General features: G+C 32.1%; 1 protein-coding gene across 1 annotated transcript; it reads left to right on the plus strand.

The window, feature by feature from the left end:
- The first annotated feature begins 675 nt into the window (after positions 1-675).
- Positions 676-27,238, plus strand: LOC140432358 (retinol dehydrogenase 13-like). The gene is made up of 4 exons (XM_072520206.1): positions 676-944; positions 10,786-11,109; positions 23,130-23,464; positions 27,015-27,238. The coding sequence occupies exons 1-4, from the start codon at positions 800-802 to the stop codon at positions 27,204-27,206; spliced, it is 996 nt and encodes a 331-aa protein (XP_072376307.1). The 5' UTR covers positions 676-799; the 3' UTR covers positions 27,207-27,238.

Raw genomic sequence — 27,238 nt, forward strand, 5'->3', positions numbered from 1 at the left:
CATCTTGGACAGATCTTTTACATATAACAGAACGTATTGGCAACATCATTTTTATTTTTTGTATTGCGAATAATATTTAGTTGTTATTTTATTCATGCAAACATGTTTATTTGTTAAATAAAGTTATTTTAAAGCGAGTATTACGTTTTTATGGAGATCATTGTCCAATATGCACCACATTCCTCATTATGAAAAATTTTATGTGTGGATTATAAGAAATTGTATGTGCTCCAACGGCCCATCACTTATAAGAAAAGGTGTTAACTCCATGGGACCGACATGGCCTGGTACGGTACAATATATGTTGGCCTCATCGGACGAATGTTCGCTGCAGAGGCAGCATCAGTTTTTGTCCTATAGGACGACGTGGCAGTGAACGTGTTAAAGAATGTGTTCGTGATTTTGTTGTTGGTGATCTGATTTATTTTGTTGAATTAAGGCGTGATGAATTGTCTATTAAAAATGTTGATATCTATTATAATATAACTTTTTTGAGTTAAAGGTCGAAATTATTAACAACTGGAGAATGGTAACCGATATGTTTACATCTGACATTTATTAAAAATATTGTTAAAATTTATAACAGTGTATTTGTATCACTAATTTTATGGTAAAATAAAAACTAGCTTACTAACACAATTAAAGAAATTACTGTGATAAAACTTCCTAACGTATATTGATAAAGGTCATCAATACGTGATACTTAATCCATGCATGTATACATTGTTTACAAAATATCGTTTATCAAAGTATTTGTTGATAAGAAAAGTCTGACCGTCCTGATTTTCTCATAGGAAAGATGTCAATTTTTGGTATTATATTACTTAGCTTAGCAATATGTTTAATCATCTTTCTTCTGGTTATTTTTAAATTCGGACATTTAAAGTGTGAAAGTAATGTTTGTTTGATTGGAAAAGTGGCTTTAGTTACAGGAGGAAGCTCTGGTAAGTTCGATTTTTGTGCTCAGCTGTACCTTAAAAAAATCTACATTAATCCAGCTAAAATATTCATTGCCTTAGACAGTTAATCTCCTCTAAAGTGTCCGAAGTTTATAACTGATTAGTTAGTTTATAGCTAGCAACTGCAGAATACACAATCGTTTTGTGCACTGGAGGCATATCGTTTTTTTGCAATTAATACAAAGTTATTTAGTCATTTGTCTTTTTTTACTATCAAATTTTTACAACAAATTATTATAGGGCAAATCGAGCATATTTTTCTTTTTTTCAATATGTCGTCGTCTACAAGATCTGACGCAGTTGTTTCTTGAATACTTAATATCCGACGTAAACAAATTTTTATTTCTCTTGGAATATGATTCATAGTATCTCGTCTTCGCATATGTGGTTCTACTAACTGTTTTTCCAATTGTTTTAAAAAATTTGGTTTTTGCGATACCGTAGGATTGTCTTTGTATACCTGATGAGCTATGTATGGATGGCTGCAAGATATATTTACAATTCTGAAATTATTCCCATTAGCCATGTTTGGGTACGACGTCTGCAAGTACTTTTGAAACATTTCTCATCTAGTGAGTCGACTCCTCCTTTGGTCGTATTGTAGAACGATACAATTTCCAGCTTGTCCGTTTGCGAATCAGTGTCTTTACAATGGTACATTGAGGATATAAGAAATGTAGTTTTTCCTTTTTTTCCTGCATATGACAGCAATTTCATCTGTTCAGTAAAACCATATAGGGTGCTTCCCATTCCCCTCTTTCTATTTGGTAGAAAAGAAGGAGGAATTCCCTTTTTATTTTTTTCATGGTTCTCATGTAAGTCAAACCATTATTCCTTAAAAGTTGCTCTCTCAATCGATGAAACCAATTATCTGCGGTGACATTTCGGTTTGTTTTGAACAATGGACGAAAAAGTCGTAAAACAGATTGAGTTAGCTTCGAAAGTTTTTTTTTTCATTTTCTGATAGTTTATAGAGTCCTTGCTACAATATATATATATATATATATATATATATATATATATATATATATATATATATATATATATATTGTTATGATGTTTTGTTTGTATACAGTTTTATGAGCAATGAGTGTTTTTATATAACATATATAATATATTTATCGCGGTTCTCAAAGAATTAGTTTGTAAGCACTTTTTGAAATTATCTTTATTATAATTATTATGAAACACACATATATATCCAATATAGACAATGTAAATTTTAAGCAAATTATCTTTAAATTGAAATTCTAATTAAATTATATTAATAAATATGGTACCTTTGTCACTGAATCCCTAAATGAAACTGTTTTCCAAAATAAAGATTTTAATCACCATTCAATGTCTTCGTTGTCAGCTTCAGTTATCCTTCTTTTTGTAAACTTGCCTTGCCAAATACACCACAATGTTTTAATTATCAGCTTCCACCATTTTAAAATATTTTTCTTCTTAATAGTATTTATAAATCGGTAAAATATTGTTCTTTATTCTTTTTTATTTATTCTTCTTTCTAATAATCTTTTTTTCTCTTCCAATCTCTAATCACCATATATATAATATAATTTTTAATATTCAACTAATACTCTCTTCCAATCTTCAATCACCATATACATAATATAATTTTTAATATCCACAAGGAATCTACGTTCCTGTATTTGGCTGTATACCATATTATATTAAAAAATTAATTAAAATCTTTTGTAAAAGGTATATATTTAATATATACCCTTTACAAAGGATTTTAATTAATTTTTTTATAATTTTTAATCTTCAACGAATACTCTCTTCCAATCTCCAATCACCATATACATAATATAATTTTTAATTTTTAATTAATACTCTCTTAATTCTATTTCTTAATCTTCATCTAATATACTGAATCACTGATAACTGAGTATCTTGACTAAAAGACTATACTAACTGACTATATTGAACATACTGACCCCTATACTGAACTTACTGACTATTTTTAATCCAAATCACATCGTATTTATATGATTTTAATGTACACGAATATTCTTGAAAGAAAATCTATTCGAATCCTTCTACTTCATAGACATTACAATGTTCGCGAAGATTCTACTGCGAACAAAGGATAAATTCTTTCTATTGACATCTTATTCTAGAGTTCTAGATAATTCTTTACGATTCTATCTAAAAAACTACTATTCTAACTAAAATTCTGTCGAGAATTTTATGGAAATTTAGGCTTTTCAGATCAGAATATAAACTTATATATAAATTACATCTTAAATTAATAAATAACTTTATTTTTTAATCCATAAAAGTTCCTACTACCAAACCCACTCCAGTGTATATTTGGTTGCCTATAAAGACGGCTCACTCAAATACATTTACAATATCATAATTATGAAAATAAACAAATACATTGCAAAATAAAAACTTTTTAAACTTATTTTTATGCTAATTTCTTAAGAATGCCCTCATATAAATACTTTTTATATTATTCTCTAGTATATAACATAAATTATTTCTTTAAACACTACCTTTGTTTCTCCTATATTTAATATCATCTTAATATATATATATATATATATATATATATATATATATATATATATATATATATATATATATATATATATATATAGCTATTACACAAATACTCGTTCCTGGCATCTGTGAGACACATCAGTTTGAGACCATATTTGTCGGCTTTGCTTGGCATGAACATTTTAAATTTACATCTGCCCCGAAAACTAACTAGCAGCTCTTTGATATATACAGTCTGTGATGATATGATTATTTTGCCTAACACATAGGGTATTAGTATAGGGGGTTGAAAATTGGGGAAAAAGTGATTGGGGTTCGTGGATAAGTAAAAGGCAAAGGGGCTTGGATTGAGGCAACTACAGAAAGTTAAGCAAAAGGGTACGTACTTACATAAATCTCCTGGAACAAAACACAATACAAGAAGGTTCTCAAGCTATTTAAAATGGACGCCGCTTTGAAGAATCTTCCTGCTGGATGAAGGAAAAGGTTCTTTCTTCCTAAAAGCACAAAAAATGGTTAGAGAGTTAGTTAAGAGAAATAAAAAAAATGGTTTAGGGAAAAAATTAAATATTTATTGTTGCCTCACCACCAACAGCTACAAATATACATAATAACAAAAAAATACAAAATATCCAAAACAAACTTACTATGTCCTATCCGTTTACAAACTCTAGAAGTTGGAGATACTACAAAAACTTACAATTGTTAATGGGCGACAATTTGTAGCAGAAATAAATTATTACAAATGAAAAAATATCTTTTTAAGTGAAACTATGCATAGAGGTTAACCTTTTTTAAAAATTCAAAGCAAAACATGATCTGTTATGATTAGGTATTTATCAAATGTCAAAAAACTATAACAATTAATATAACAGCTAAGAGCCACACCCTAACATGTATAATTTTATTTATTACAATTTCTTTCAAACTGTTATGAAGGCAATTATTATTAGAAAAAGGTAATTTTTCCTTAAAAAATCAACGCAAAAGAGTTACCTGGATTTCACTAAAATTTCTTTAAAATTTCTGGTGTTAGGAACTGGACCCACACTCTCTGCCACACTAACAAATTCATCTCCAAACTGCGGAAATATTCTGAAACGGCTTCTTAGGACAAACAAATTGAGACTGGAAGTTGTTTACTGGACACAAACTTTGAAACTCTGCTTCTTTAAAAACTGGAATAGGTACAACTGGACACAATGGCTACATGTGGTTATCCTTCAAAATTGTTGTAGACGACACCAATCTCTTAGATACTAAAAACATAGAAACAGTGATTCCTCTTTCAAAACTGACACATTACATTGAGTATAATTCACTATTTTCAACAAATTTGCCGGCTTCTGGACGACAACACCCACAGCGTGTTCTCTTTTCAAAGATTTTTGCAAACCTCCTTAAAACTGTAACTATTAACTGCTCACTACATATTTTCCACAACATAAGACGAAAAAACACAAAACATTGCAAATTTAAAGAAAAATTTGGACCCACACTGAAGCCAACTGCCCCTGACAGCGGCCTCAGCGAGAGTGATGTAATTCTCTACCCCGCAAAACTTTCTCAGCGATCTAAGTGGATGTTTATTTCAGGCCCAATATTAAGCAAAAAAACGATCAAAGATACCAAGGAAATACCCATCTGTGATATATAAACGAATTTTAAAAATGTGGTTATTATCAATTCGTCGACGCAAAAAGGGTCGAAAGAATATTTCGGTGTTTTAATACGTACAATAGGAAACAGAAATACATGGAAAATATTCTTCGGTGTTTTAACATATACGGCGTGATTTCAATATACCAAAGAATTTAAAAATGCTACAAGTCTAACTGAATATATATTTTGACAACTTAATACAAACTTGTTAAATATTTCTGATACTGAAGCTTGTTGGCGCTGTTTTCGGTGGTTGGTATTATCAAAAGGAAGACATGCTAACAGGACCGCAAACCGATCTTTAATCATATCATAACACACCGAAAAAATCTCTTCCGGTACGGTCTGTAGCAAAAATGGTGCGAATACACTCATGATTTGAGTTGAAAACGGCAGTATAAATTTGCAAACCCAAAAATGCTTTCATTTCAATCAAATCCGTGTCACGACTTTCACTTACATAAGTACTTTACAGTACAGTACAGTGAATAATTTGCTCAATCATATCTGTAGAAAACAATAAATACCAAACATCTAAAGTCTTTATTTCCAAGCGCACGAGCAGAATTCTTTAACCGAAAGTTGTATAACTATATTATGTTTTAAAGTTCTCCCTCGTTAGGTACAACTTCTTGTGCCTCCCATTTAAAACAATTTTTACCGAAAATATTACCTCGATTAGATGAGTCGTCTTCCTTAATATTTTCGTCTTTCGTCTTTGTGATAGCGATAGCTTCATAAAAACGATGGAACGACAACTTACTAAAGACACATTGGAAAACAGACAGAGTTATGTCTATATAAAAAAAAGAAGAAGAAGTCTTTGGAATAGCACAATCATATTCTGCATTTTCTATTTCACTTCCAGTACTATCACATTCTTCATACCATTTCATAACTGTTTTTTCATAATTATCATCCATAAAATGCACACTCTTTGGAGAATGTGCTTTGTTACTATTTTTGATCACTTTTGACTATCACAACGTAACAGTAAACAAATAACCCACGTCTAATAACAGTTACTCTTATATCGTCTGACAGATTACGCCTAACTTTTATTGTCGGATAATTTTGGTTCAGTTCGAGATCTATTTTTAATATTTGATTAATACGTTTGTTTTAATGCTATTTGAGAGTATACTGACGGAAAACTAAATATTTTATTAATTACGGTAGATATTACAGTTTAAAACAAGCCGTAGTCTGGTAGACTACACGTCACTACTTTAGGGTTAAAAACCTGGCAGGGTACAGCAAAGTAACTTTGCTACGAAAATTTTGGTAATGAGATTGCTGAAAGTCTTGTTAAGAAGGAGAAAACAATAACTTTATCGGACCAGAGATTCAAAGGTGTACGAAAAATCGGCATAGTGGAGGATATCAGAAAATGGACAAAGAAACTAACTTTAGCTTACTGGAAAAACATACAATGTTAAAGCCCAGCAAAAAGATTATTACAACCTGACAAAGAAATCGAGATGCTGCTGACTCAGATATCATCTATAACATAACAGTGGCGGCTGGTGTGCTAAAATTTTGGGTAGGCCAAGCCAGCAAATTACATATAGCTATGTGTAATCAGTGGCAGATTCAGAGGGAGGGGTCACTTGGTCATGACCCCCCCCCCTAAAAATATTTAAAAACCCACTTATCCTATTGGTGGTAAGACTAAAAGTGACCTTGTATCAGAGAAAAGTAATCACCCTCAAGATCCATGACCTCCCCAAAAAAAAATTCTGTAGCCGCCAGTGTGTGTAATACATATTTTTTTGTGAGAGTGGGAATCTTTTTTTTCGAACTTTACGATTTTTTTAATTTATTTGGGCAACCGTGCACTTGTTTGCAATTGTGTTGTTTGTTTAAAAATATGTTACAATTATAGATTATGTTACATATTTTTTTATCATAATTTAAAAGAAAATTTATATTACAATTCGATAATTACGTTACAAGTGACAACGATGATCGGCGTAGGCCCGATCGTCTGGTGCCTAAACAGCAAGCATAAACACGACAATATAAATCGTTGTCCGGCAAGCTGCTTAACTTCAAACGCTTTTTGTACGGGAATCTTATGTGAGCAGGGTTGGCCAGTTCCGATCGGACCTATTAATGATATTTAAAATGCCTGAATACGATTCGATGCTTTCCGTGGTAATATAATAACATAGTTGTTTTAACGGACGCTAATGTATTAAGTGATTTAGTACATTTAATAGTTATTTAACCAACATTAACCGCCCTTATTAAGTGTATTAATAAGGGCGATTAACAATTGAGATATATTAACGCGCGAGCGAAGCGAGTGCGTTAATGTTCGAGATTGTTAATCGTCATTTTAATTCATGAGTTAGTTACAAAACTTTTCCGTGGACCGTACTTTTCAGAAATAAAGATATCTTAGTTTAAATATTTATTTACTTAACGATAAACAACAATTTTTTCAGCTTTCATTGACTTTATTCAAAGTTTCCTTAGTGGTAGTTTTATTATAGTAAACATTAATATTCGAAATGGTATAATTACTGACATTAAAGGAAGATATTGAATAATTAATAAGGACAAATTTATATTTAAGTCTTCTTGGACCTCTGAAAATTCTGTGATAGAAGAAGTTAAATTCTGGTGGAGTTAAATTAAACTCTTCGTCAATATCCATCCTTTGATTTTTCAAATACACAGAATTTTAAACAATAAAGTAAATAATGACATACAATGACAGATAGTAGGTACTATAGTTTATTTTTATGAACGAGAGAGTAATTAGCATAATTTTAACTGGTAGCTCCGACCACTCCATGGACGTGCTCAAGATTAATTGAAAAATTACTTTGAATAATATTGTAAAAAATAAATGAATTATTTCAGTGTTATAAAGTGTTATGTGTATGTAAACAAAAGTGACCTCTTTTATCACACACTATATTAGAACTGACTGGCCTACATTAAAAAGGGTTTTAAAAAATTCACATTTTTTTTAATTTTTAAAAATTACAAAAGAGAAAAAGAGTTTTTAAAACCGTCTAAGGTATGTTAAATAGATGAATAAAAATATTAATATAAAACTTACAGATACTTGTTACAAATCCAAATCAGATTCAGAAGATGAACTTTCAAAACCAAGATTTATAATAACTGGCTCGATCATTTTATCAGTAATATTGTCCAGCTTCCACATTTTTTCCTCTTCTTTAATAGTGTGATTTACTGCCTTTTCCCAGTTTTCAGGTTTTACATTATTTACGGCCTCTAAAAATAACTGTTTAACATCATGAATTTTAAAAGTGGTATTTTTTCTTGAAACTTCACTCTTTATCTGTGCCCATACCAGTTCAATCGGGTTTAATTCACAATGATATGGTGGGGATCTAAGTACTGTCATTCCACGATTTTTGGCAATTTCATCAATTTCGTATTTTTTAAATTGTTCTTTATGAAGGGCACACAACGAATAAAGTTCCTTTCCTATAGATCCGGGATGGTACGTAATATTTTTTGAACTCAGCCAATTCTGCAAGTCTTTTTTTAACCACTTGGTTGTGGGCAGTCCTTCTATAAGTCTGGAGTGATAACTTGCATTATCCATTACTATTACAAAGTTCTTAGGAAGAAGATCTATCATTTGTTCGAACCATTCTTGAAAGACATCAGCGTTCATGTCTTCATGGTAGTCACCGGTACGAGTTGATTCAAAAGTTAATAAACCACCTTCAACAAAACTGTCTGAACTGCCAATGTGTACTATTATCAGCCTGCGTCCCTTTCCTGATGGTGGGTTTAAACCAGTAGATAAGTTATTTACAAAAGCGTGCCTTTGACTTGTAACAGTTTCATCCTGCCAAAATTTATTTGGTGTATGACCCTCGTTGATCCATGTTTCATCAAGATAAAATATTTTTCTTTTTTGGTTTCTCATTTCCTTTATGGTTCTTAGAAAATGTCTTCTCCATATGACAATATCGCTTCTTTCTAATAAAATAGACTTTCTGGGATTCTTTTTCCAGCGGAAGCCTATTTCTTTTAAAAGTTTCCATAACGTACTTCGACTCATTTCTGGGTAATCCTTATCATCTCGAACTGAGACAAGAACTTTATCCAATGTTGGAAATTCTTGTCTAAAGAAGAATTCATGCACTTTCCGTCGAAGTCCTTCTTTAAAATGATATTCTATTTGAAATTTTGGTTTCCCTGGAGCATTACGTGGCATTTGAAAACTACCACATTTCTCTTCTTTAATAACTCTGCAAATCGTAGATTTCCCAACACCAAGTGTACTGCTAACTAACTCAACGGTCTCATCAACACTTTCACATAAACGTTTGTCTGTAAATGATTTAAAACAATTAAATATTAATGTTTTTTCATTAACTGTTAGAGAACCAATTTTTCGGCGTTTACACGGCACTTCCAAATTTTCCATAACACTAGTATACACAATAAACTGCACCTTGCAACTGAAGTACCTACTTTTAGTGAACTGTTAAGAATTTTGAATACGCCACTTGGACCTTCCTATATACAAAATGGAAAAACCCACTATCACATTTTCTGTGGAATAAGTTTAGAAGGTAATTATCTAGTCAATTACTGTCGTAGATTCCTGGAATTAAAGAATTAAATGTTTGATTGTTGAAACCCTTACTTCGTGGAATGCACTCATTTCAGATAAAATAAAACGTTTTATTTTATCTAAAGAATTAAACTTTATTTTGCAAATAGGCAAAGAATTAAACTTTATTTTGCAAATAGATAAAATAAAACGTTTTATTTTATCTAAAGAATTAAACTTTATATTGCAAATAGGTAGGTACTTATTAAACTTTTATTGGTTATATATAACCAATAAAATAAACATCTTACATTTCTTGCAAATTCATTAGTACCTGTTAACCTCCATCACTCCGACACTGGCAACCTTATTTAGGGATTAGTATGCCTCACAACTATTGTATTCTATTCTGCTCCAACCTTTATACCTGGTGGTCATACTCAATTTAAAATTGTTTTCCTATATACTTCTGTAAACTTGTTGACAAATATCTGTTTTTCATTGAGTCACCCGTATCAACAGTTTAGGGATTTGCATACAAAATTTATTGTTTTATTACTCTCTCATACATAAAAATACACTATAACATCGGCTACTTCATTTTAAATTAATTTTTTAGTGGGTTTATAAATAGGTATATGTTTGGTTGCCTACACCACAGGTCACTGCCAATCTCAGAGCGTTTAATTAATTTATGAAAGCAATGTATGTTGTGTTGCCTATAATAAAATCGTTCATTAATAGAAAATCATTCATTAATAGGGGTCATGAATCAATGATTTTGAGGGTGTTAAAATTGATCATAAATGGACGGTCAACGGAAAAAGTTATTTACATGCATTAACATAATTTTTGAATATATGTTTTTCAATTTTAAAGCTCTTAAAATTATTGGGTAGGCCCGACCTATCCTGCCTACCCCCAAAATCCGCCACTGTAACATAAGCGTTATACATAAATTATTTTAAATTACGGAAAAAGGAGACACCTAATACACTTGGTCTTTTCTGTATACCAGAAACGTATACTTTATATTTTGTTCCATAAATATACAAATATTTTTAATCGTTTAAATCTTATTTTAGTGTTGTGTTTTAGGGATTGGCTATCAAATTGTCCTACAGTTGGCTTCAAGAGGCTGCAAAGTTATTATAGTAGATAGAACAATAAACGATGATATTAAAAAATCCATTATCAAGGAAACCCATAATCCTAATATAATACTCGAATATGCAGATTTTACTTCGTTTAAGTCTGTCAGAGACGTGGTAGAGAAAATAAAATCTTCTGAAGAAAAATTGGATATTTTAATCAATAATGTAGGAATCGGCAAAGCTCCAGAACATCCAAGTGAAGATGGAGTGAATATGACGATGCAAATCAACCACTACAGTCCGTTTCTACTAACACATTTACTAGTTGGTAAATATAATTCTAGCAAAAAATTATACTCGTATATTCCGCACAGTATTTCTGTATTTTTAGTAAAAGTTCCATACGCACTTGAAAAAACCTAATTTTTATTTGACTACTTAATTAGATAGCTACATCTGTTTTTTAAAACTTTCCTTGCAGTAAAATTTATCACTTGTCATGTATGGAAGTTCGTAAATAGGGCCCTTTGAAAATATTATTTACTTGCTTGTTCCAGGCTAGCAGAACATTTGTGGTTTCGTTATTTTCCTTATTATTTAATACTTTTTTCGTTTCTTAAATTCTTCTTATAAAACCTAAAAATGTAAACTGCTCTATTGACTGATAGTCGATTAAAATGTTACATTTTTTTAGGACTAATTTAGCGTACATTTTTAAGAGGACGCAATTTTATTTTTTTGGCGTGTTGAGAGGGTAAGCATAAACTTAACCCTCTATTGCATAATGGATCCAAATAGAAATTTAATATATAAAATTTCCATATTTGCTATTGACAATTGAGGAGGTAATTTTCCTAATCACACATGTCCAAAAATACATTTTTTTAATTAGTGATGTTTCTAATTCGTCATTTTAAAATGCATTGCCTTTCCTGTTTATTGCCTATCAAAAACCCACATTTCCAGTTGTAATATTAATTTAAAAGTAGGTGTTTAAAGCAAAACCCCACATCTGGTGTGTGACGGTTATAGCAAAATCCCACATTTTCTATTTAGCCATAGAGGAGTTAGTATTCCAATCACGTGACTTAAATACATGGTTTTGATTTTATTGTTATTGTTGACAGTACACAATCTTAACAGGTTAGTTTCAGAGGAAAATTATAATTTAATGTGTTGGTTTGTGCTTAATTGAGTGAAATTATAAGTTTAAATGAAGGTAATTTAGATAGTGAATTAGTATTAGTTGGAAGAATAAGTTCTGGATCACGAAAAAGACAAAAGACAGTTACAAAGCGTTAACTTCGTAAGGAAAAGAGTTATGCTGGTCCTGCTGGTGGTTGTGGATTCAGAGTGTGACATGTGATAGGTTGCTTACATAAAGGTAAAGCTTTTAAATGTTGTGAAGTTCAGCCTAGCGATGCTGGTGCATTTCGGAAGACACTTTATTCAAAACCCGAAAAACTTTTTCAGGACCAATTAGTTGGGAGGTTCATAATAACAAAAAACGTTCAACGTGGGAGGTCCCGACAATCTTGCTTAGGCCTAGGTTTACAACAAGCAAAATTCAAACCAAAATCGACTTCCGTTACCTACCGATTTCCTCTTACTTCTGGGGGTAGCGTAACTGTGTAAATCTTTCTTTTTGCACCTTACTCAGTTTACATTAGAAAGAGTTAGAAGACTTGTATCAAAACTAAAAACTAACCAGGGACTAGAAGACAACAGAGCAGGTGATAGAATAAGCCAAATATCACTGGTTAAGAAGGAGGCCGTTCGCCAGTTTATTAAAAATTTAAAAGGTACTCAAAGTCACTTAAGCCGCAACAAATCAAAAAGAGTATATTTAAGTAGTGATATTTCAATACAAAAACTTCACATAATTTATAATGCTAGTGCAGAAAATCCCCAACTCCAAGTAAAGTTATCAATGTTTCGTAAAATATTCTCCGGAGAGTTCAATGTTGTATGATGTATGATGATGATAGTGTGTTTGGCATGGAAACCAGTCCTTTTGCCACAGATTTTTAAATGATTTATGTTATGTTTATCAATTAAAAACTTGATTGTACTAAATTTATATTATATATCCGGATGCATATAAGTGATTACATATGAGTTCGTATATAGATTTCTGATTCAATGACAGTAGGTGGGTTATGTTTACTGGAAGTTGCACATTACTTTTAACTAGGTTTTCATAAAACGTAGATGAGAGTGGGAGAGTTCAATGTTGGTTTCAAATCTCCGGCATCTGACGTCCTTGGGTACTGTGCCATGATGGACTATAAAATTAAAAATGCTACAGGAACTCAAAAGCAGATACTTTTTACTGAAAAAAGAATACTCAAGAAAAGGGCAAAGTGTTTCTATGACCTAATGAAAGAAACCAAAGATAAGAGAAAACTTTATGCTTTGGCATGCAGCAGGTGTAACCACATCCTCGAACGCCTATTCAACAGACTTTTTATGCCAGCCAATTAAGTCCTTACAATGTTTGTGTAACAGATATTAAAAATTACAACACCCCATACTTTTATATCTAGACCGAAGAGCAAGCAGGGCGTGGTTCAACCGAAGTAGTTTTTGCTCTTCTTAGTTATCTTCAATAAGATGACCTTACAGATGTGACCCACATGAGATTGTTTTGTGAAGGATGTACAGATCAGAACAAAAACAATCATGTGCTTTATACTTTAATGTACATACTTGGGCACAAGGTGCCCACGAAGGCACCTTGACACATATTACTATTAATTTCCCATTCAGGGCCCTTCTTTTTACCAGCCGATAGGGTTTTTGGAACAGCCGAGAAATTGTTGCGGAAGAAACCTACTCTTATTAATAAAGAAGAGTACCTTGAAGAAATTAAAAAAGTTGGAACTGTGAGAGTACTTGGAACAGATTGGTCTCTGAAGGATGTAAAGTCACTTGCTAATAATTATTTGAAACACCTACCTAAAATCAGTGACACAAAAAGAATTTTCATTGAGAAAGTTGTGACAAAGAAAAAATTACAGGTATGTGTTAAAGGCAATGAATTTTATCGGTTTTAACCAGAGCTACACAAATACAGCCCTCTAAAGCAACACACGACTTAGAAAAAAATACTGGAAAATCCTCTTGAAGAAATTCATTTAGTACATCCAGTAAGCGCAGCAAAAAAGAAGGATGTGAACGAACTGTTAACTATTCTTTTTGATGCAAACTGGTAAGACATTGAAAGCCTTCTTTTTTACAAAAACATTATTGTTGCTCCAAATGTAGATAAACCTGAAGAAGAGGAGGAAGTTGTTTGTGACTGTTTAGAAGAAGACTGTGCCCATAACTTGTAATACCTAGACTATTATCTAAAGGTTTCACTCTATATGTTTCACTATAACATAAGGTTTCACTGTAATATTGTGAAAAGGGTAACTATTTTATTATAATAAATAAAATTTTATTTTTCATATTGTAAAGAACATATTTTTTACTTTGCTTACTAGTTTGTCCAATACTGAGTCCAACCCTACACTAAAATAAATAATCTTATGCTAAACTATAGTAAATTGATTTGATCAAAACACCACATATCCAAACCTGTTATGTTCATAACCCCACATGTGACATGTGTTTGATGCATAACCCCACATCTAACAACTCTTATATTATATTTTTAACTTGTTATGCCACTTTCTATACAAGCTCTTAAGTTTTCTTAGCTCATAAACCAATACTGAACTATAACTGTATTATAAAATGTGTTGGTAAAATAATGTGGCCAATAGCCAATGTGGACATGTGGGGTTATAAAGATACCTCCTCAATTTTAAGCGCGTTTACATCTATTTCCTCTTGAGAATGTTCGTTCTTAGATGTGTATTGTGTGTTGCTGATATACCCATAGGTTGTTTGCATAAATAGCAGTTTTGCTTAAAGTGATCTCAGAGTACGTTGTTAGTGTAACACGTGTATTTTATTTTCAAATATTAGCTAAAAGTAAGGTAAGTTTGAGAAATAAAAATTATATATGCGTTTATAAGTGTTGTAAGAATCTACTGATATATTGAAATAATAAATTTACTTTGTTGCTGAGAGTATTTGCCCCAAATTCCTTTTGAAAGTGAAGATTCGGAACTATCTGATAAATATAATTTTGAGCCGTTAGCTGCACAAACCACCCGGGCCAGAGTAATTATGTACAGTCATAAGACTCTGATAATGAAGATTATAATTCATTAACTGATGAATCGGATACTGAACTACCTACGGAACAGAAATTTATCGAATAAAAAAGTCATATGACATGGCGTCCTTCAAAAACTGTGCGAAATGTAGATGAACTGCATTTTGAAGGCAGTCAAGTACTTCTAACCAACATACTGCAGCTCAATTCATTCTCCTTACAAATTGTTTTGTTTTTTTTTACATCAGATTTTATAATTGAGGTAGTTCGACAAACTTGTATATACAGCGCTCCAACAAATCCACAAACGCCAATTAGCACATGTCCTGTAGAAATTGAAAATTTTATGGGGCTATTTCTGTGGATGACTCTAATAAGACAACCTACAACAAGACGCTAATGGGCTCCGACAACAAGAATTTCACAAGTTATGGACATGACAATCGTTTTGAAACGATCAGGTTTCTTTATTTTAGAAATTATTTGGAAAATACATGGAGTCTTGACAAAATATCGCCCCTGATTGATCAAATAAAAAGATCGTGTTTGCAGATAACTTTAGAATGATACTTATCTTGTGACGTATAAGTTGTATTGTTCAAAGGACGTTCGAGTATGAAGACATATAATCCCAAAAAGCCTCATAAATGGGGATACAAGATGTGGGTTCTCTCAGGAATCTCAGGGTTTTCATATAATTTTGAAATTTTGGCTGGAAAGGATGGTTACACAGAATTACCGAATAAAGTAAATTTGGGACCTGCTAGTAATGCTGTCGTTTGATTGAGCAGAGATATACCGTCCAATAAACACCACAAATTCTTTTACGATAATTATTTTTCAAGTATACCACTGCTGTCATATTTGTCAAAACCAGGGCATACATTCTATCGCAGCAATCCGTACAAATCGAATTCTGAATTAAAAAGGTTGCCAAAAGAAAGAAATTAAAAAATTATAAACGAGAAGCATTCAGGAACGCTCTGGTACTTATAAGAATACTGCAATACATACAGTCCAGTGGTGTGACAACAAAATTGTGTCTTTACTGTCTTTACTGTCAGATTATTGTGGAACACAACCAACAGCCAAAGTGGAAAGCTTCTTTCGCACCGAAAGAACTAGGAAAGAAATTGATTGTCCATACATTATACCACAATATAACAGGCACATAGGCGGTGTGGATCTGCTAGATTCCTAATTTGGATTATATCCAATGAAAATCAAAAGCAAAAAATGGTATTATATTTGTACCATTATATTTTCTATCATATGAAACCCGAACAACCATCCAAAAGAAGATGCATTGAACCTATGTATATATATTTCCAAACAAATCAGTTTTTTTACTGGCCAAACTGGATTGTAAACAGGGAAATATGTAAGATGATAAACTGTAAAGGAAAATCAAGGGATCAATGCGAAAAATGTGAAGTGCATTTATGCTTTCATTCTAAAAGTAAATGTTTATAAGAAGTTTCACAATTTGGAATAGTTTGTTACCGACAATGCATCGATCTAATATGTATACCAATTGGTTCTAATAAATGCTTTTATACATAATGTTCCCAAATAGGAACACCTTTTTTTCTTTTCAAAAACCGGATCGCTTAAAAAAAAAATTAAAAGGTAATTCTACATACATTTATAAAGAGTAATTATTTAACATCTTCTTCTTCTTAAAGTGCCTATCCGTTCCGGACGTTGGCGATCATCACGCAATTATCGAATCAATTATTTAACATAAGTTTATTTTATTTTGTCAAAAAATAAAATGAAATAAATTCATGCAATAGAGGGTTAAGTTCAAGTTTGTGGGGTCGCTACCGTTGTCTCCCGGTCGTCATCTTGGAAAAAGAGTACAAATGGTTTTCGCGCTGTATCTCGTAAGCGACCCTACAGAAAATGTTTAGACATTGTTTTGTAGCAAATTAAATTGTATATAAGTTTATTTGTAAAACTTTTTATCGTAAAATAGAAAATAAAAAAGTTTGAACAAATTTCCTTTAGAGCCTAAAATGACAGAACAATATTGGGGGTTTTTCACCAAATAATTTTTCCTACACATTTGTTAAATTTTAGTTATTTTACAGCTCGCCAAAATTGACCGGGTTCTTGAATACTCTTTTACTTTTTAACATTCCCATGTTATTATAAATTTATTCATGGCCCTTTTCCTGACTTCCTATAAGATAGAGTTCGGAGGCGCGTTTTTTTACGTGGTAGGCGACATAATATTGAGCATAATTAGGTATATATTTAAAAAAATGTTTTACATCTATTGTTTTTTTATTTTCTTTGATGGTTCAGGCTGCGGTTTGGGTGGTGAATTTTTGCGGGAGAACGGTAGTTAGAACTAGGGTCATTGTGAGTAATTCATCTTAGAATTCTGATGTTACTGCAGGTTTCATCAGAACAATTAAGGCAGACTGCAGAGCATTTGAGGCCTGCTTTTCAGCAATCACACATACTTCCGCAGTTTGTCTTGCATCTGCAGAAAATAATTTTAGAAATAAATTCGGGAGGTGCTGGAGTTTTGATAGTTTGGATTGATATCCAAATTTTTTCATTCTTTTTTTAGCCCCAGTCATCAGGATCGCAGAGTTTGCTGAGTCACCACTAAACCTGGTGTTAAACTCAGAAACTGTTTAAGCATGCTGCATCTTGTTTTCGAGAAAGCGATGATAAGTTAAATGTATTTCTTTTCGCTTTTTGGCGAATAGTTTGTATGTCATGCTGTCCAGAGAATCATCTTTATTTTTACTATATAAAGAGACAACAACACGTACGCCAACGACAGCAAGCAAAGATGGCTCGACTTTTTCACTCAGAAATAATGCTGTTGCGCTAGCTAACTGAGGATGTTTCTGTAAAATTTTGATGAATTTAAGTTTGCATTTCTTGTAAGATACTGATGTTCTGTCGCATCCTGACAAAGCATGGAAAACGGCAAATTCTCTGCAATGACGTCGCCATATATAAATTTTAAAGGACAGTGTAATTGATCCTATTGATGCCCTTTTAAAGGAAAACAAAATTGGATTGTTTCCTTCCTAATGCCATGAGCAAGACAAGAATGCTAATGTACTCTACTACGACAGTCACAAAATCATAGAATTAGGATGCAGCAAGTACAGAATGGATGCTGACTATATCTGCATCTGATTTGGCCTGGTCTACACTAAAAATCCACTTCTAGTAGAGCTAAGATAGATAGTAACATCTATTTAGTTTATTTTGTTCTTTTCACTACCAAGAAATTTATCTTGGGAGAGATAATTTTATCTTGGGAGAGGTTTTAATGAGAATAATAATCTCATTAAAATTTATATATGTTAATTGGTGCCTTTTCATGTAAAGTAAGCGCACGAGATGCGGCAAATTGTGTGGTGGGGGAAAGGATTGATAATTAATTAATAATAACATAGGGATGTTAGGAAAATTGTAAATTGATTTAAAATGGTATTAACAAAAAAATATATAATAGAAAACTAAGCCTAATGGTTTGTTTTTATGGTATTCTTACGAGTATTCAAGAACCCGGTCAACTTCGGAGCGCTGTAAAACCTAGTTTATATAATAATATCAAATCATTTATTGTAAACTATTGTAAAATTACCAGAAAAATGTTAAAACGCAAAAAAATTTTTGTATTTTTTAAATATTTTTGTTTATAACTTATTTATTTTTTATTTTACGATAAAAAGTAATGGAAATAAAACTGGATAATTTGATTTGTTACAAATAATGTCTAATTAATTATTTATGTAGGGTTGATAGTTTGCGAGATACAGAGCGAAAACGCTGAGCACCAATTTTTCCAAGATGGCGGTAATGATGAGAAAGGACAAGGGTCGCGACCCCATAAATTTAAACTTAAGCTTAAACCAAACCCCCTACATAACAAAAAGAAAAAAATTTGATCTGACTTAACAAAATGACGAAGGTTTACTACACTCACTACAATATGTTTAAAATTACTTTATGTTTGCAAACAAACGGAAGGAGAAAAAAAAAAGCGTTTGTTTGAATTAACGTTAATATTAAAAGGTTTTAAAAGTGTAAAAAAATATACTGATACAACGGATTACTGAGATATACAGCACAATTCTTTAACGAACCTTTCGACGGATGAAAGCCTTTTCCGAATGTCTAGCGTATTTGATTTTTTGTCAATTGACTCAAACTTTAATAAGGTTCTTTTTTAAATTAAAATACCTTGCTTATATTTGCCAAATCATATTGTTTATACTTATGTAAATACCACCATAATTATCTTTGCTATTATCCCTTTGCAAGGTCTATCTTCGTTATACGTAATTTTTAGAATTTACCTTTCAATTTTATGGAAAAATTTCTGCTGCAGAACACGACATTTACTCCCTTTTATATTATCTATCTGCTGTCATACTGGACATGGAACGTAAAAAGTTTGTACCAATCTGGCAAACTAATACCACTGATAACACTGTGTCGAAAATGTGCAGAATGAAGATTACTATACTGGGGCTTAGCAATATACAAAGGCCTGAATCAGGAAAATGTAACACCAGAAATGGAACAATGTATTATTCCGGTAACAACAACTCCAATCACAGGCATGGAGATATCCATTATAGTTGATAATAATTCTCAAAAAGCTGTTTGTAACTTTGTTCCCTACTCTGATCGAGTATTGACGCTGTCTCTCAACTCTCTTTTAAAACGTAAAATAAAATATAATCCAAGTATATGCACCCACTGCAGACAAGGATGAAGGTACCATAGAAAACTTCTATGAACAAATTGGCAATGTCTTAAAGCTGACTAAAAGACATGATATAAATATTATATTGGGGATTTAAACCCTAAAGTGAGCCAAGGAGAAGTGGAGAATTATTATGTGGGGTGATATGGACTCGGAAAGAGAAATGAAAGTGGATGGTTGATTTCTGTATAAATGAGGAATTCATAATTGCAAATACCTTATCCAAATTTGGATAAGGTATTTGCAAAACTCGGTTGTAAAGAGTAAAATTAAAGAATGTAAAGCACCCTAGCTCCAAGAAAATCATGGATACAAGGCGGCTCAAACAAGACAACACGTATGCGGAAATGAAATTTAAAATAATAAACGAAAACTTAAGGAATACCAAAGAAGATAATTCAGAAACTCTAGCTATTGACCAAAAATGGGGAAAAATTCAACATGGGCTTGTATCGGTTGGAAAAGAAACCCTCAAACCACTTGGGGAAAAAACAAAACCTTGGATGACAGTAAAAATTCTTGAACTAATATAAGGACGAAGAAAACATAAAGCAAAAGATTTGAGTAAGTACAAAGAAATTCAGAAAAACATCAGAAAGAAAATTCGAGAGGCAAAAGAGAGGTAGCTTTCCGACAGATGCAAGGAAATAAAAGATCTGGATAAAAAGTATGATAGCTTAAATTTACACAAAAAAATCAAAGGAATGACAGGTTTTGGAAAAAGCACAAGAACGAATATCCTTAAAAATCATAATGAGATATTATTATTGATATAAAGGAAATATTGTGTCACTGGACCAATTACATCCAAAAATTAGTTAATGATGAAAGAGAAGAACTATCATTAGAAACCACAGAGGATACCGGCCATCAACATTACGGGAAGAAGTCATCTATGCCATCAAAAACACAAAAGAGGGCCAAGCTACCGGACCAGATGATGTGCCCATCGAATTATTAAAACTCATTGATGAAGATGTTATTCATGTAATGGTTGAATTCTTTAATCTAATATATCAGACTTCCACAATTCCCAGACAATGGCTGCAATCGACCTTTGTGGCAATACCCAAAAAGTCAAGTGCAATATCCTGCTCAGATCAAAGAACAATAGCTTTAATGAGTCACACACTTAAAACATTTTTGAAAATAACACAGCAGAATTGCGCAGCAGTCGTGATATGAAAATTATATCTAATCTATATTAGAATCAAACTGCCAAGGTAAGAGTTGACAACCAGAACACCCGAGATATCAAAATACAGAGAGGAGTCCGCCAGTGTTGCGTGTTGTCACCACTACTCTTCAATGTCTTCCGTTAAACGAGATTTACAGAAGCGCTCTCAGATTCAATAGAGGGTATATTATCTATCAATGGAGAAGTTTAGAATAGCTTACGTTTAACAGACGATACAGTAATAATGACGGATAATAACAATGATTTACAGAACATAATGTAACGACTTCATGAATGCTGTCATGAATACGGACTAAGGATGAATTTGAAAAACACTAAATGCATGATCATGACTAAATCAGCAGATGCAAACATCCAATTGATTGTTGAGTATACTGTAATTGAGAGTGTGGATACCTACAAATACTTAGGAACATGAATAATATCAAATATAGACCAAACCAAAGAAATTAAGACACGTATTAAAATAGTACGTGCATCATTCGTTAAACTTAAAAAGTTTCTTTGTTGTCGGGATATAAGGTTAGGACTACCCCTAAGAATGCTTTAGTGTTAAAATCTAAATAAGTTTAGACGTTACGATGTTGAGTAAGACGTCTATACTCTTCTTTTTTTCTACGTGTACAATCTGCGTCGATGGTTTTTTGATATGCTGCGTTTTTTCTGTTTGTGGTCATTTCGCATTGGTGATCTCTTTTCTTTTTGAATGATTTGAATGATTTCTTTTTTCTGACTTGGTTTTGCCCAATATTACAACCGATTTCTGTAACACAAAATCTCGTATATTTGCCCATAGTTGGTTAATCTCTTCTTCTTCTTCTTCTTCTATTCTGTCCTTATTTGATCTTCTATTTGCTGTCTGTATACATTTGCAATGTCGGGATCTTTTAGTTTATTAATGTCGATTTTTTCTCTCCTTTGCCCGATTTTTTTTTTAAATTGGATATTCTCTTCTTAAATCGTACTTTAACTAAATAGTGATCACTATCTATATTTTCTCCTTTAAAAGACCTAACATCTAATAAGTTAGAGAAGTGTCTTGCATCGATGATTATATAATCTATTTTATTATTCGTTTTATTATCAGGAGATTTTCAAGTTCCCTTATGTATATCTTTATGGGACAATCGTGTCCCAGCTATTACCATGTCCTTAGACATCGCAAAGTTTATAACTCTGAGACCGCTATCATTATTAGAGTCTACGTGTAGGCTCTCTTTTCCGATGGTGGGCGAAAATATACTCTCTCTTCCGACTTTGGCATTAAAGCCTTCTGCTATTATTTTGATGTCATTTTTTGGGCACTCATCGTACTCTCGCTCTAGTGCCTCATATAACATGTCTTTTTCATCATCTTTTTTTTTTCTTCCGCTGAAGCATGGATGCTAATATTAGCAAACTTTACTTAATAAGTCATACATAAGTCTTATTCGACATATCCTATGATCAGTAGCTTTGAAATCAATTACACTATCTTTCACCTTGCTGCTTACAATAAATTCGGTACCAAATTTGTGTCGGGTAGGATGTCCACTGTAGTAAATATTGCAGTTATTTTTTTTTTTCAGGATGCCTTAGCTAGTCCACCTCATTTTTGTAAAGCAATGATATCTGCTTTGGCTTTATTCATTTATTGTATGAGCATAGTCGTGGCTCCAGGCTGATAAAGACTTCTTACGTTCCACGTGCAAATTTTGAAATCATTATCCTTATTTCGTTTGCGGGCTCGTTTTAGGTTAGACATTTCGGTTATTTTTTTTGTAGCTCTCATAACAAAAGGTTTTTTACAGGTTTTTTTAGTTAACCAAACGTCAAACTCCCTTTTCGGAGGACCGTTTCACCCGCTCTCGTCAGTTCCCGACCCAACTTTGGACCCGGGTTGGATACCGGATCAGCAGTTGGGTTGCTCGGTTTACAGGGGACATTAGAAGAGGCCAATTGAAGTAAACTGGAATCAACTCCATGTTTTCGCATTCTACCCGTTTATCCTCCGTAATAATAAGGATATTGGTGATAATTCTCGATGGTGCCTTTGTCCCCTTCCTTGAATAGTAAAACGACTATTCATCTACCGGATATTTACTATTTTTTAGTTGGTTTAATTCAAACCTAAATAAATAAGTATATACCAAGCACTGATTATTTGTGCAATTTTACTTCCATTTTATTATATTTATTAAGAAACTATCACTTTCGATGTCTAAAGTATATGTCTAAAAATAGTTTTGTTTTAAGGTTTGCTAAGAAAATCATCCGATGGAAGAATAGTTTTCACGTCATCTGTAGCCTCTTTCGTACACACGACAACTATAGACTCCGTTACTGAAAATGAAATCAAGTTATCAAAATATAGAATGAACGATTATACTTGTGGAAAGCTCTGCACCGTTATAGCTTCTGATATATTCGCAGAAAAGTTAAAGAAGTACAATATTACTTGTAACACATATCATCCTGGAGTTGCTAGATCAAATTTTTTCAACAACTGCTACGTAAATTTAAACCATTTTAGTTTAACTGACTGGTGGTCGTATGCAATTATTGTTTTTCTTAGAATTTTCGTAGGAGTGGTGAGTAATGACTTATTTTATTTTTGTTAACAACATTCAAGGTTTTAAGCAATATGTTTACTAATATTGTTAACTTGCAGAGGATTTCAATAGTAGGGTAGGAATACAAGACGAAATATACAGTAGACATATATGAGGATATAAAGAAATGGTCAGAAATAACAATGGAGGGAGATTGCTAGAATTTTACACTATAAACAATATGACAGTAACCAATACATTTTGTAATAACAAGAAAATCCACCTGTATACTAGAGAAGTGAAAAGTCGAAATAAATAATCCATAATTCACTATATAATAGTTGAAAGAAATGTTATAAAAAAAGTAATGGATATAAAAGTACACAGAAGAGCCGAAATAGGCAGCAACCATTACATGGTAGTAACAAAAATACGAGAAGAAATAAAATAGAAGAAAATGACTAATGAACAGAAGGAAAAAACAATTATAAATAAATATAAAAATGACAGAAAAAAGGTAAAAATATTCGTAACAGCAGCAAAGAGAGACATTGGGAAAAGTTAGGAGAGAAAGTGGAAGAAGATAGCAGATGTAAAAAAAACTCTTTTCTACAGAACCCTAAAGACCCAAGAACACAAAAAAACATGAAATATACAGCATAAAAATAAAAATGGGGAATAAATAACAGAAACAATAGAAATAGTTAAAAGATGGAAAAACACTTCGAAAAACTGTTAACGGATATAAACCAAGACGACATTAATGAAGAACAAAATAATATATTGGAAGATAATACAGAAACCCCAATAAATGAGAAAGAGCTAGTAAAGCAATAAAAACGTATGGAAAAGCTGCTGGATAGAATAACAACAAAAATAGATGGGTAAAAATGGAGAACAAATATCACTAAAAATAATGAATATAATATGGAAAAATAAAAATATACCTAAATATTGGAAAGTTTCACTAATAGTACCCAAATATAAACAAGGAGATAGAAGAAAATACATATAATAGCTACAAAGAATTGAAGTTGCTATGTACATGTATGAAACTCTTAGAAAAAATAATAAACAAACGATTAAGTACAATTACAGAGCACACATTAGACAAATTACAAAATGGATTTAGACGTGGTAGGAGTATACAGGATCATATATTTACTTTAAAACGTAAAACGTATAACTTTAACACGTCGCATGCTTAACTCTTTGAGGCACAGAAGTCTGTTAATATTCTAGACCCTAGTTGCACACAAAATAAAGTTTAAAAAAAGAAACATTTTTTTGTGTTTAAGTTGTAGTTGGCAATCAACACAAATAAAAAATAAGAAATTTCATTTAAAAAACCTGTCACTTTGACATTTATAGGGTGGTACAACAGTTGTACCACTGTGCAGCACCAGTATTTTCTTTGTGTATTAGAAATAATGAATATTGTTTAAAAATCTTTATTTTCAGATAAAAAAAAATTATAATTTTTTATGATATTGTTGGAAACAATCTTTTGTTTTGTTTTGCTGAGGCATAAAGGAACCTTACAAATGGTACAAGTCCATTCAGTACGGATTTGCTGTGCTTTAGTACTACATCGGGCACACCTTCTTCTTGTTGACAGTATTGGCTGGTGGTCTAAAGACGTAAATCTTACTTTTTCAGGCAACCTTCTTTGTCGTTTATTTATTGGTACCCCACTACTTTCTTCCGAATAAGCTGCAGTTAATTCCATATATTTTTCCGCCAATAATCCATATATTACTCTTCTTCGAAAGCCTTTTAAAGATATTTTTTGTATACCGCGTTTCTTATGTAATATAAAGGCGTTTACAACAGAACAATCTAGAAAATGAAAACAAATTTCCATCCACCATTTTTTTCTTTTCCTATCCAACTCGTATGAAGACTTCATTTGGTCAAACCTGTATACAAAATTCATGTTAAGATTATAATCAACCAAAGCCGGAGGCAAAGCAATGCTTGCGAAGATGCTGCAGAGTAACAAGAATGGATAGGAGAAGTAACGACGAAATAAAGCAAAGAACATCAATAGAAACAGATATACTAACATATATAGAACAAAAAAGACTAAAGTGATATGGACATGTAAGAAGAACTAGCGACAGCAGATGGATAAAGAGAATATCCGAATGGAGCCAAATAGGAATGAGGAAAAGAGGACGACCCCGAAAGATCCTGGAGGAACGAAGTAGACGACGCCATGAGTAAGAGAGGCCAAAACGATGGAAGATGGGACAACAGAGAAAGATGGAAACTGTTGAGCGAGGGAAGACAGTAAATACTGTAGAATCCCTGAACCCTGAATCCCTGACAAATGCAAAATTGTCGGAAATGAGGAAATTAAATCTGCCCAAAAAGGTCCAAAATTAAAGGAAAAATTATTGAAACATAAAAATATATGAGCTGATATGAAACTTAAGCCACAGACAGACAAATTCAACCCAATAAATAAGCTAGTTAGAAAAATTAAGGAGAACTTAATGTCTTATGAAGATGAACTTATGTAGTTTGGGTTTATCTTCTTTATGTCTTTCGGTTCGTGTTTCATTATAAGTTTCCCATCCCTCAATGCAAATGTCTAGATCCTATATAATTGTTATCTGCCCTCTTTCGACATTTTTGCTATTACTCTGAGTATTTCTGGATTTTTATTGATATGCAATTCTTAATTTTTTCTACCATTTTTTCTATTTTTTCAGAATTTCTATTTCTTTGGCATTCTCTTCCATGATAGTATTTTTCACTTCTTTATCTTCTATGTAATTTAACAGCTCTCCCAAGTATATCCCCCTACATTATTTATACCTACTTTTATAATCTTATATTGTTTTATCTTCCTAAACTTGAATCGCCATATTCAATAAATATTATTTTAATATCCTTTTGTAAATTTTTTAATTAGCTAACAGAATAATTTGTTTTCATTTTTTTGGAACTATATATATATATATATATATATATATATATATATATATATATATATATATTCAGGGATTCTACAGTATTTACTGTCTTCCCTCGCTCAACAGTTTCCATCTTTCTCTGTTGTCCCATTCTCCATCGTTTAGGCCTCTCTTACTCATGGCGTCGTCTACTTCGTTCCTCCAGGATCTTTCGGGGTCGTCCTCTTTTCCTCATTCCTATTTGGCTCCATTTGGTTATTCTCTTTATCCATCTACTGTCGCTAGTTCTTCTTACATGTCCATACCACTTTAGTCTTTTTTGTTCTATATATGTTAGTATATCTGTTTTTATTGATGTTCTTTGCTTTATTTCGTCGTTACTTCTCCTATCCATTCTTGTTACTCTGCAGCATCTTCGCAAGCATTGCTTTGCTACTATCTTTTTTTGGAACTACTCATTTGATTTAGAGTGGTCTCACATACTGTTTCTGGCATATTTATTTTATCCTTGGAATAGTTCCAAATGCTGCAACTAGTTCAGTAAGAAGTAAAATTAAAACATTGTAACGCTATACTGGTTAACTATTTTAATGCAAAAAATGACATCATGATCTATTTATAATCAATTTTTAATAAAAAAATATAATTATTACCCATTTTTATTTCAGTCTCCTAGACAAGCTTCTCAACCGGCAATAATGCTAGCAGTATCGGAGGAGTTCAAAAATGTAACTGGTATATTCCATGGAAAATATTTTCCAGATCTAAAACCTCTGGGAGCTCACAATAAGAATTTCTGTAAAAAGATCTGGGATGTATCTGAGAAGATTGTTAAACTAAGCTCAGAAGAAAAAATATAATTAATCACAATAAATTTTAGTTTAAAATGTTA

The sequence above is a fragment of the Diabrotica undecimpunctata genome, chromosome 1, assembly GCF_040954645.1.
Source record: "Diabrotica undecimpunctata isolate CICGRU chromosome 1, icDiaUnde3, whole genome shotgun sequence".
Classification (NCBI taxonomy): Eukaryota; Metazoa; Arthropoda; class Insecta; order Coleoptera; family Chrysomelidae; genus Diabrotica; species Diabrotica undecimpunctata.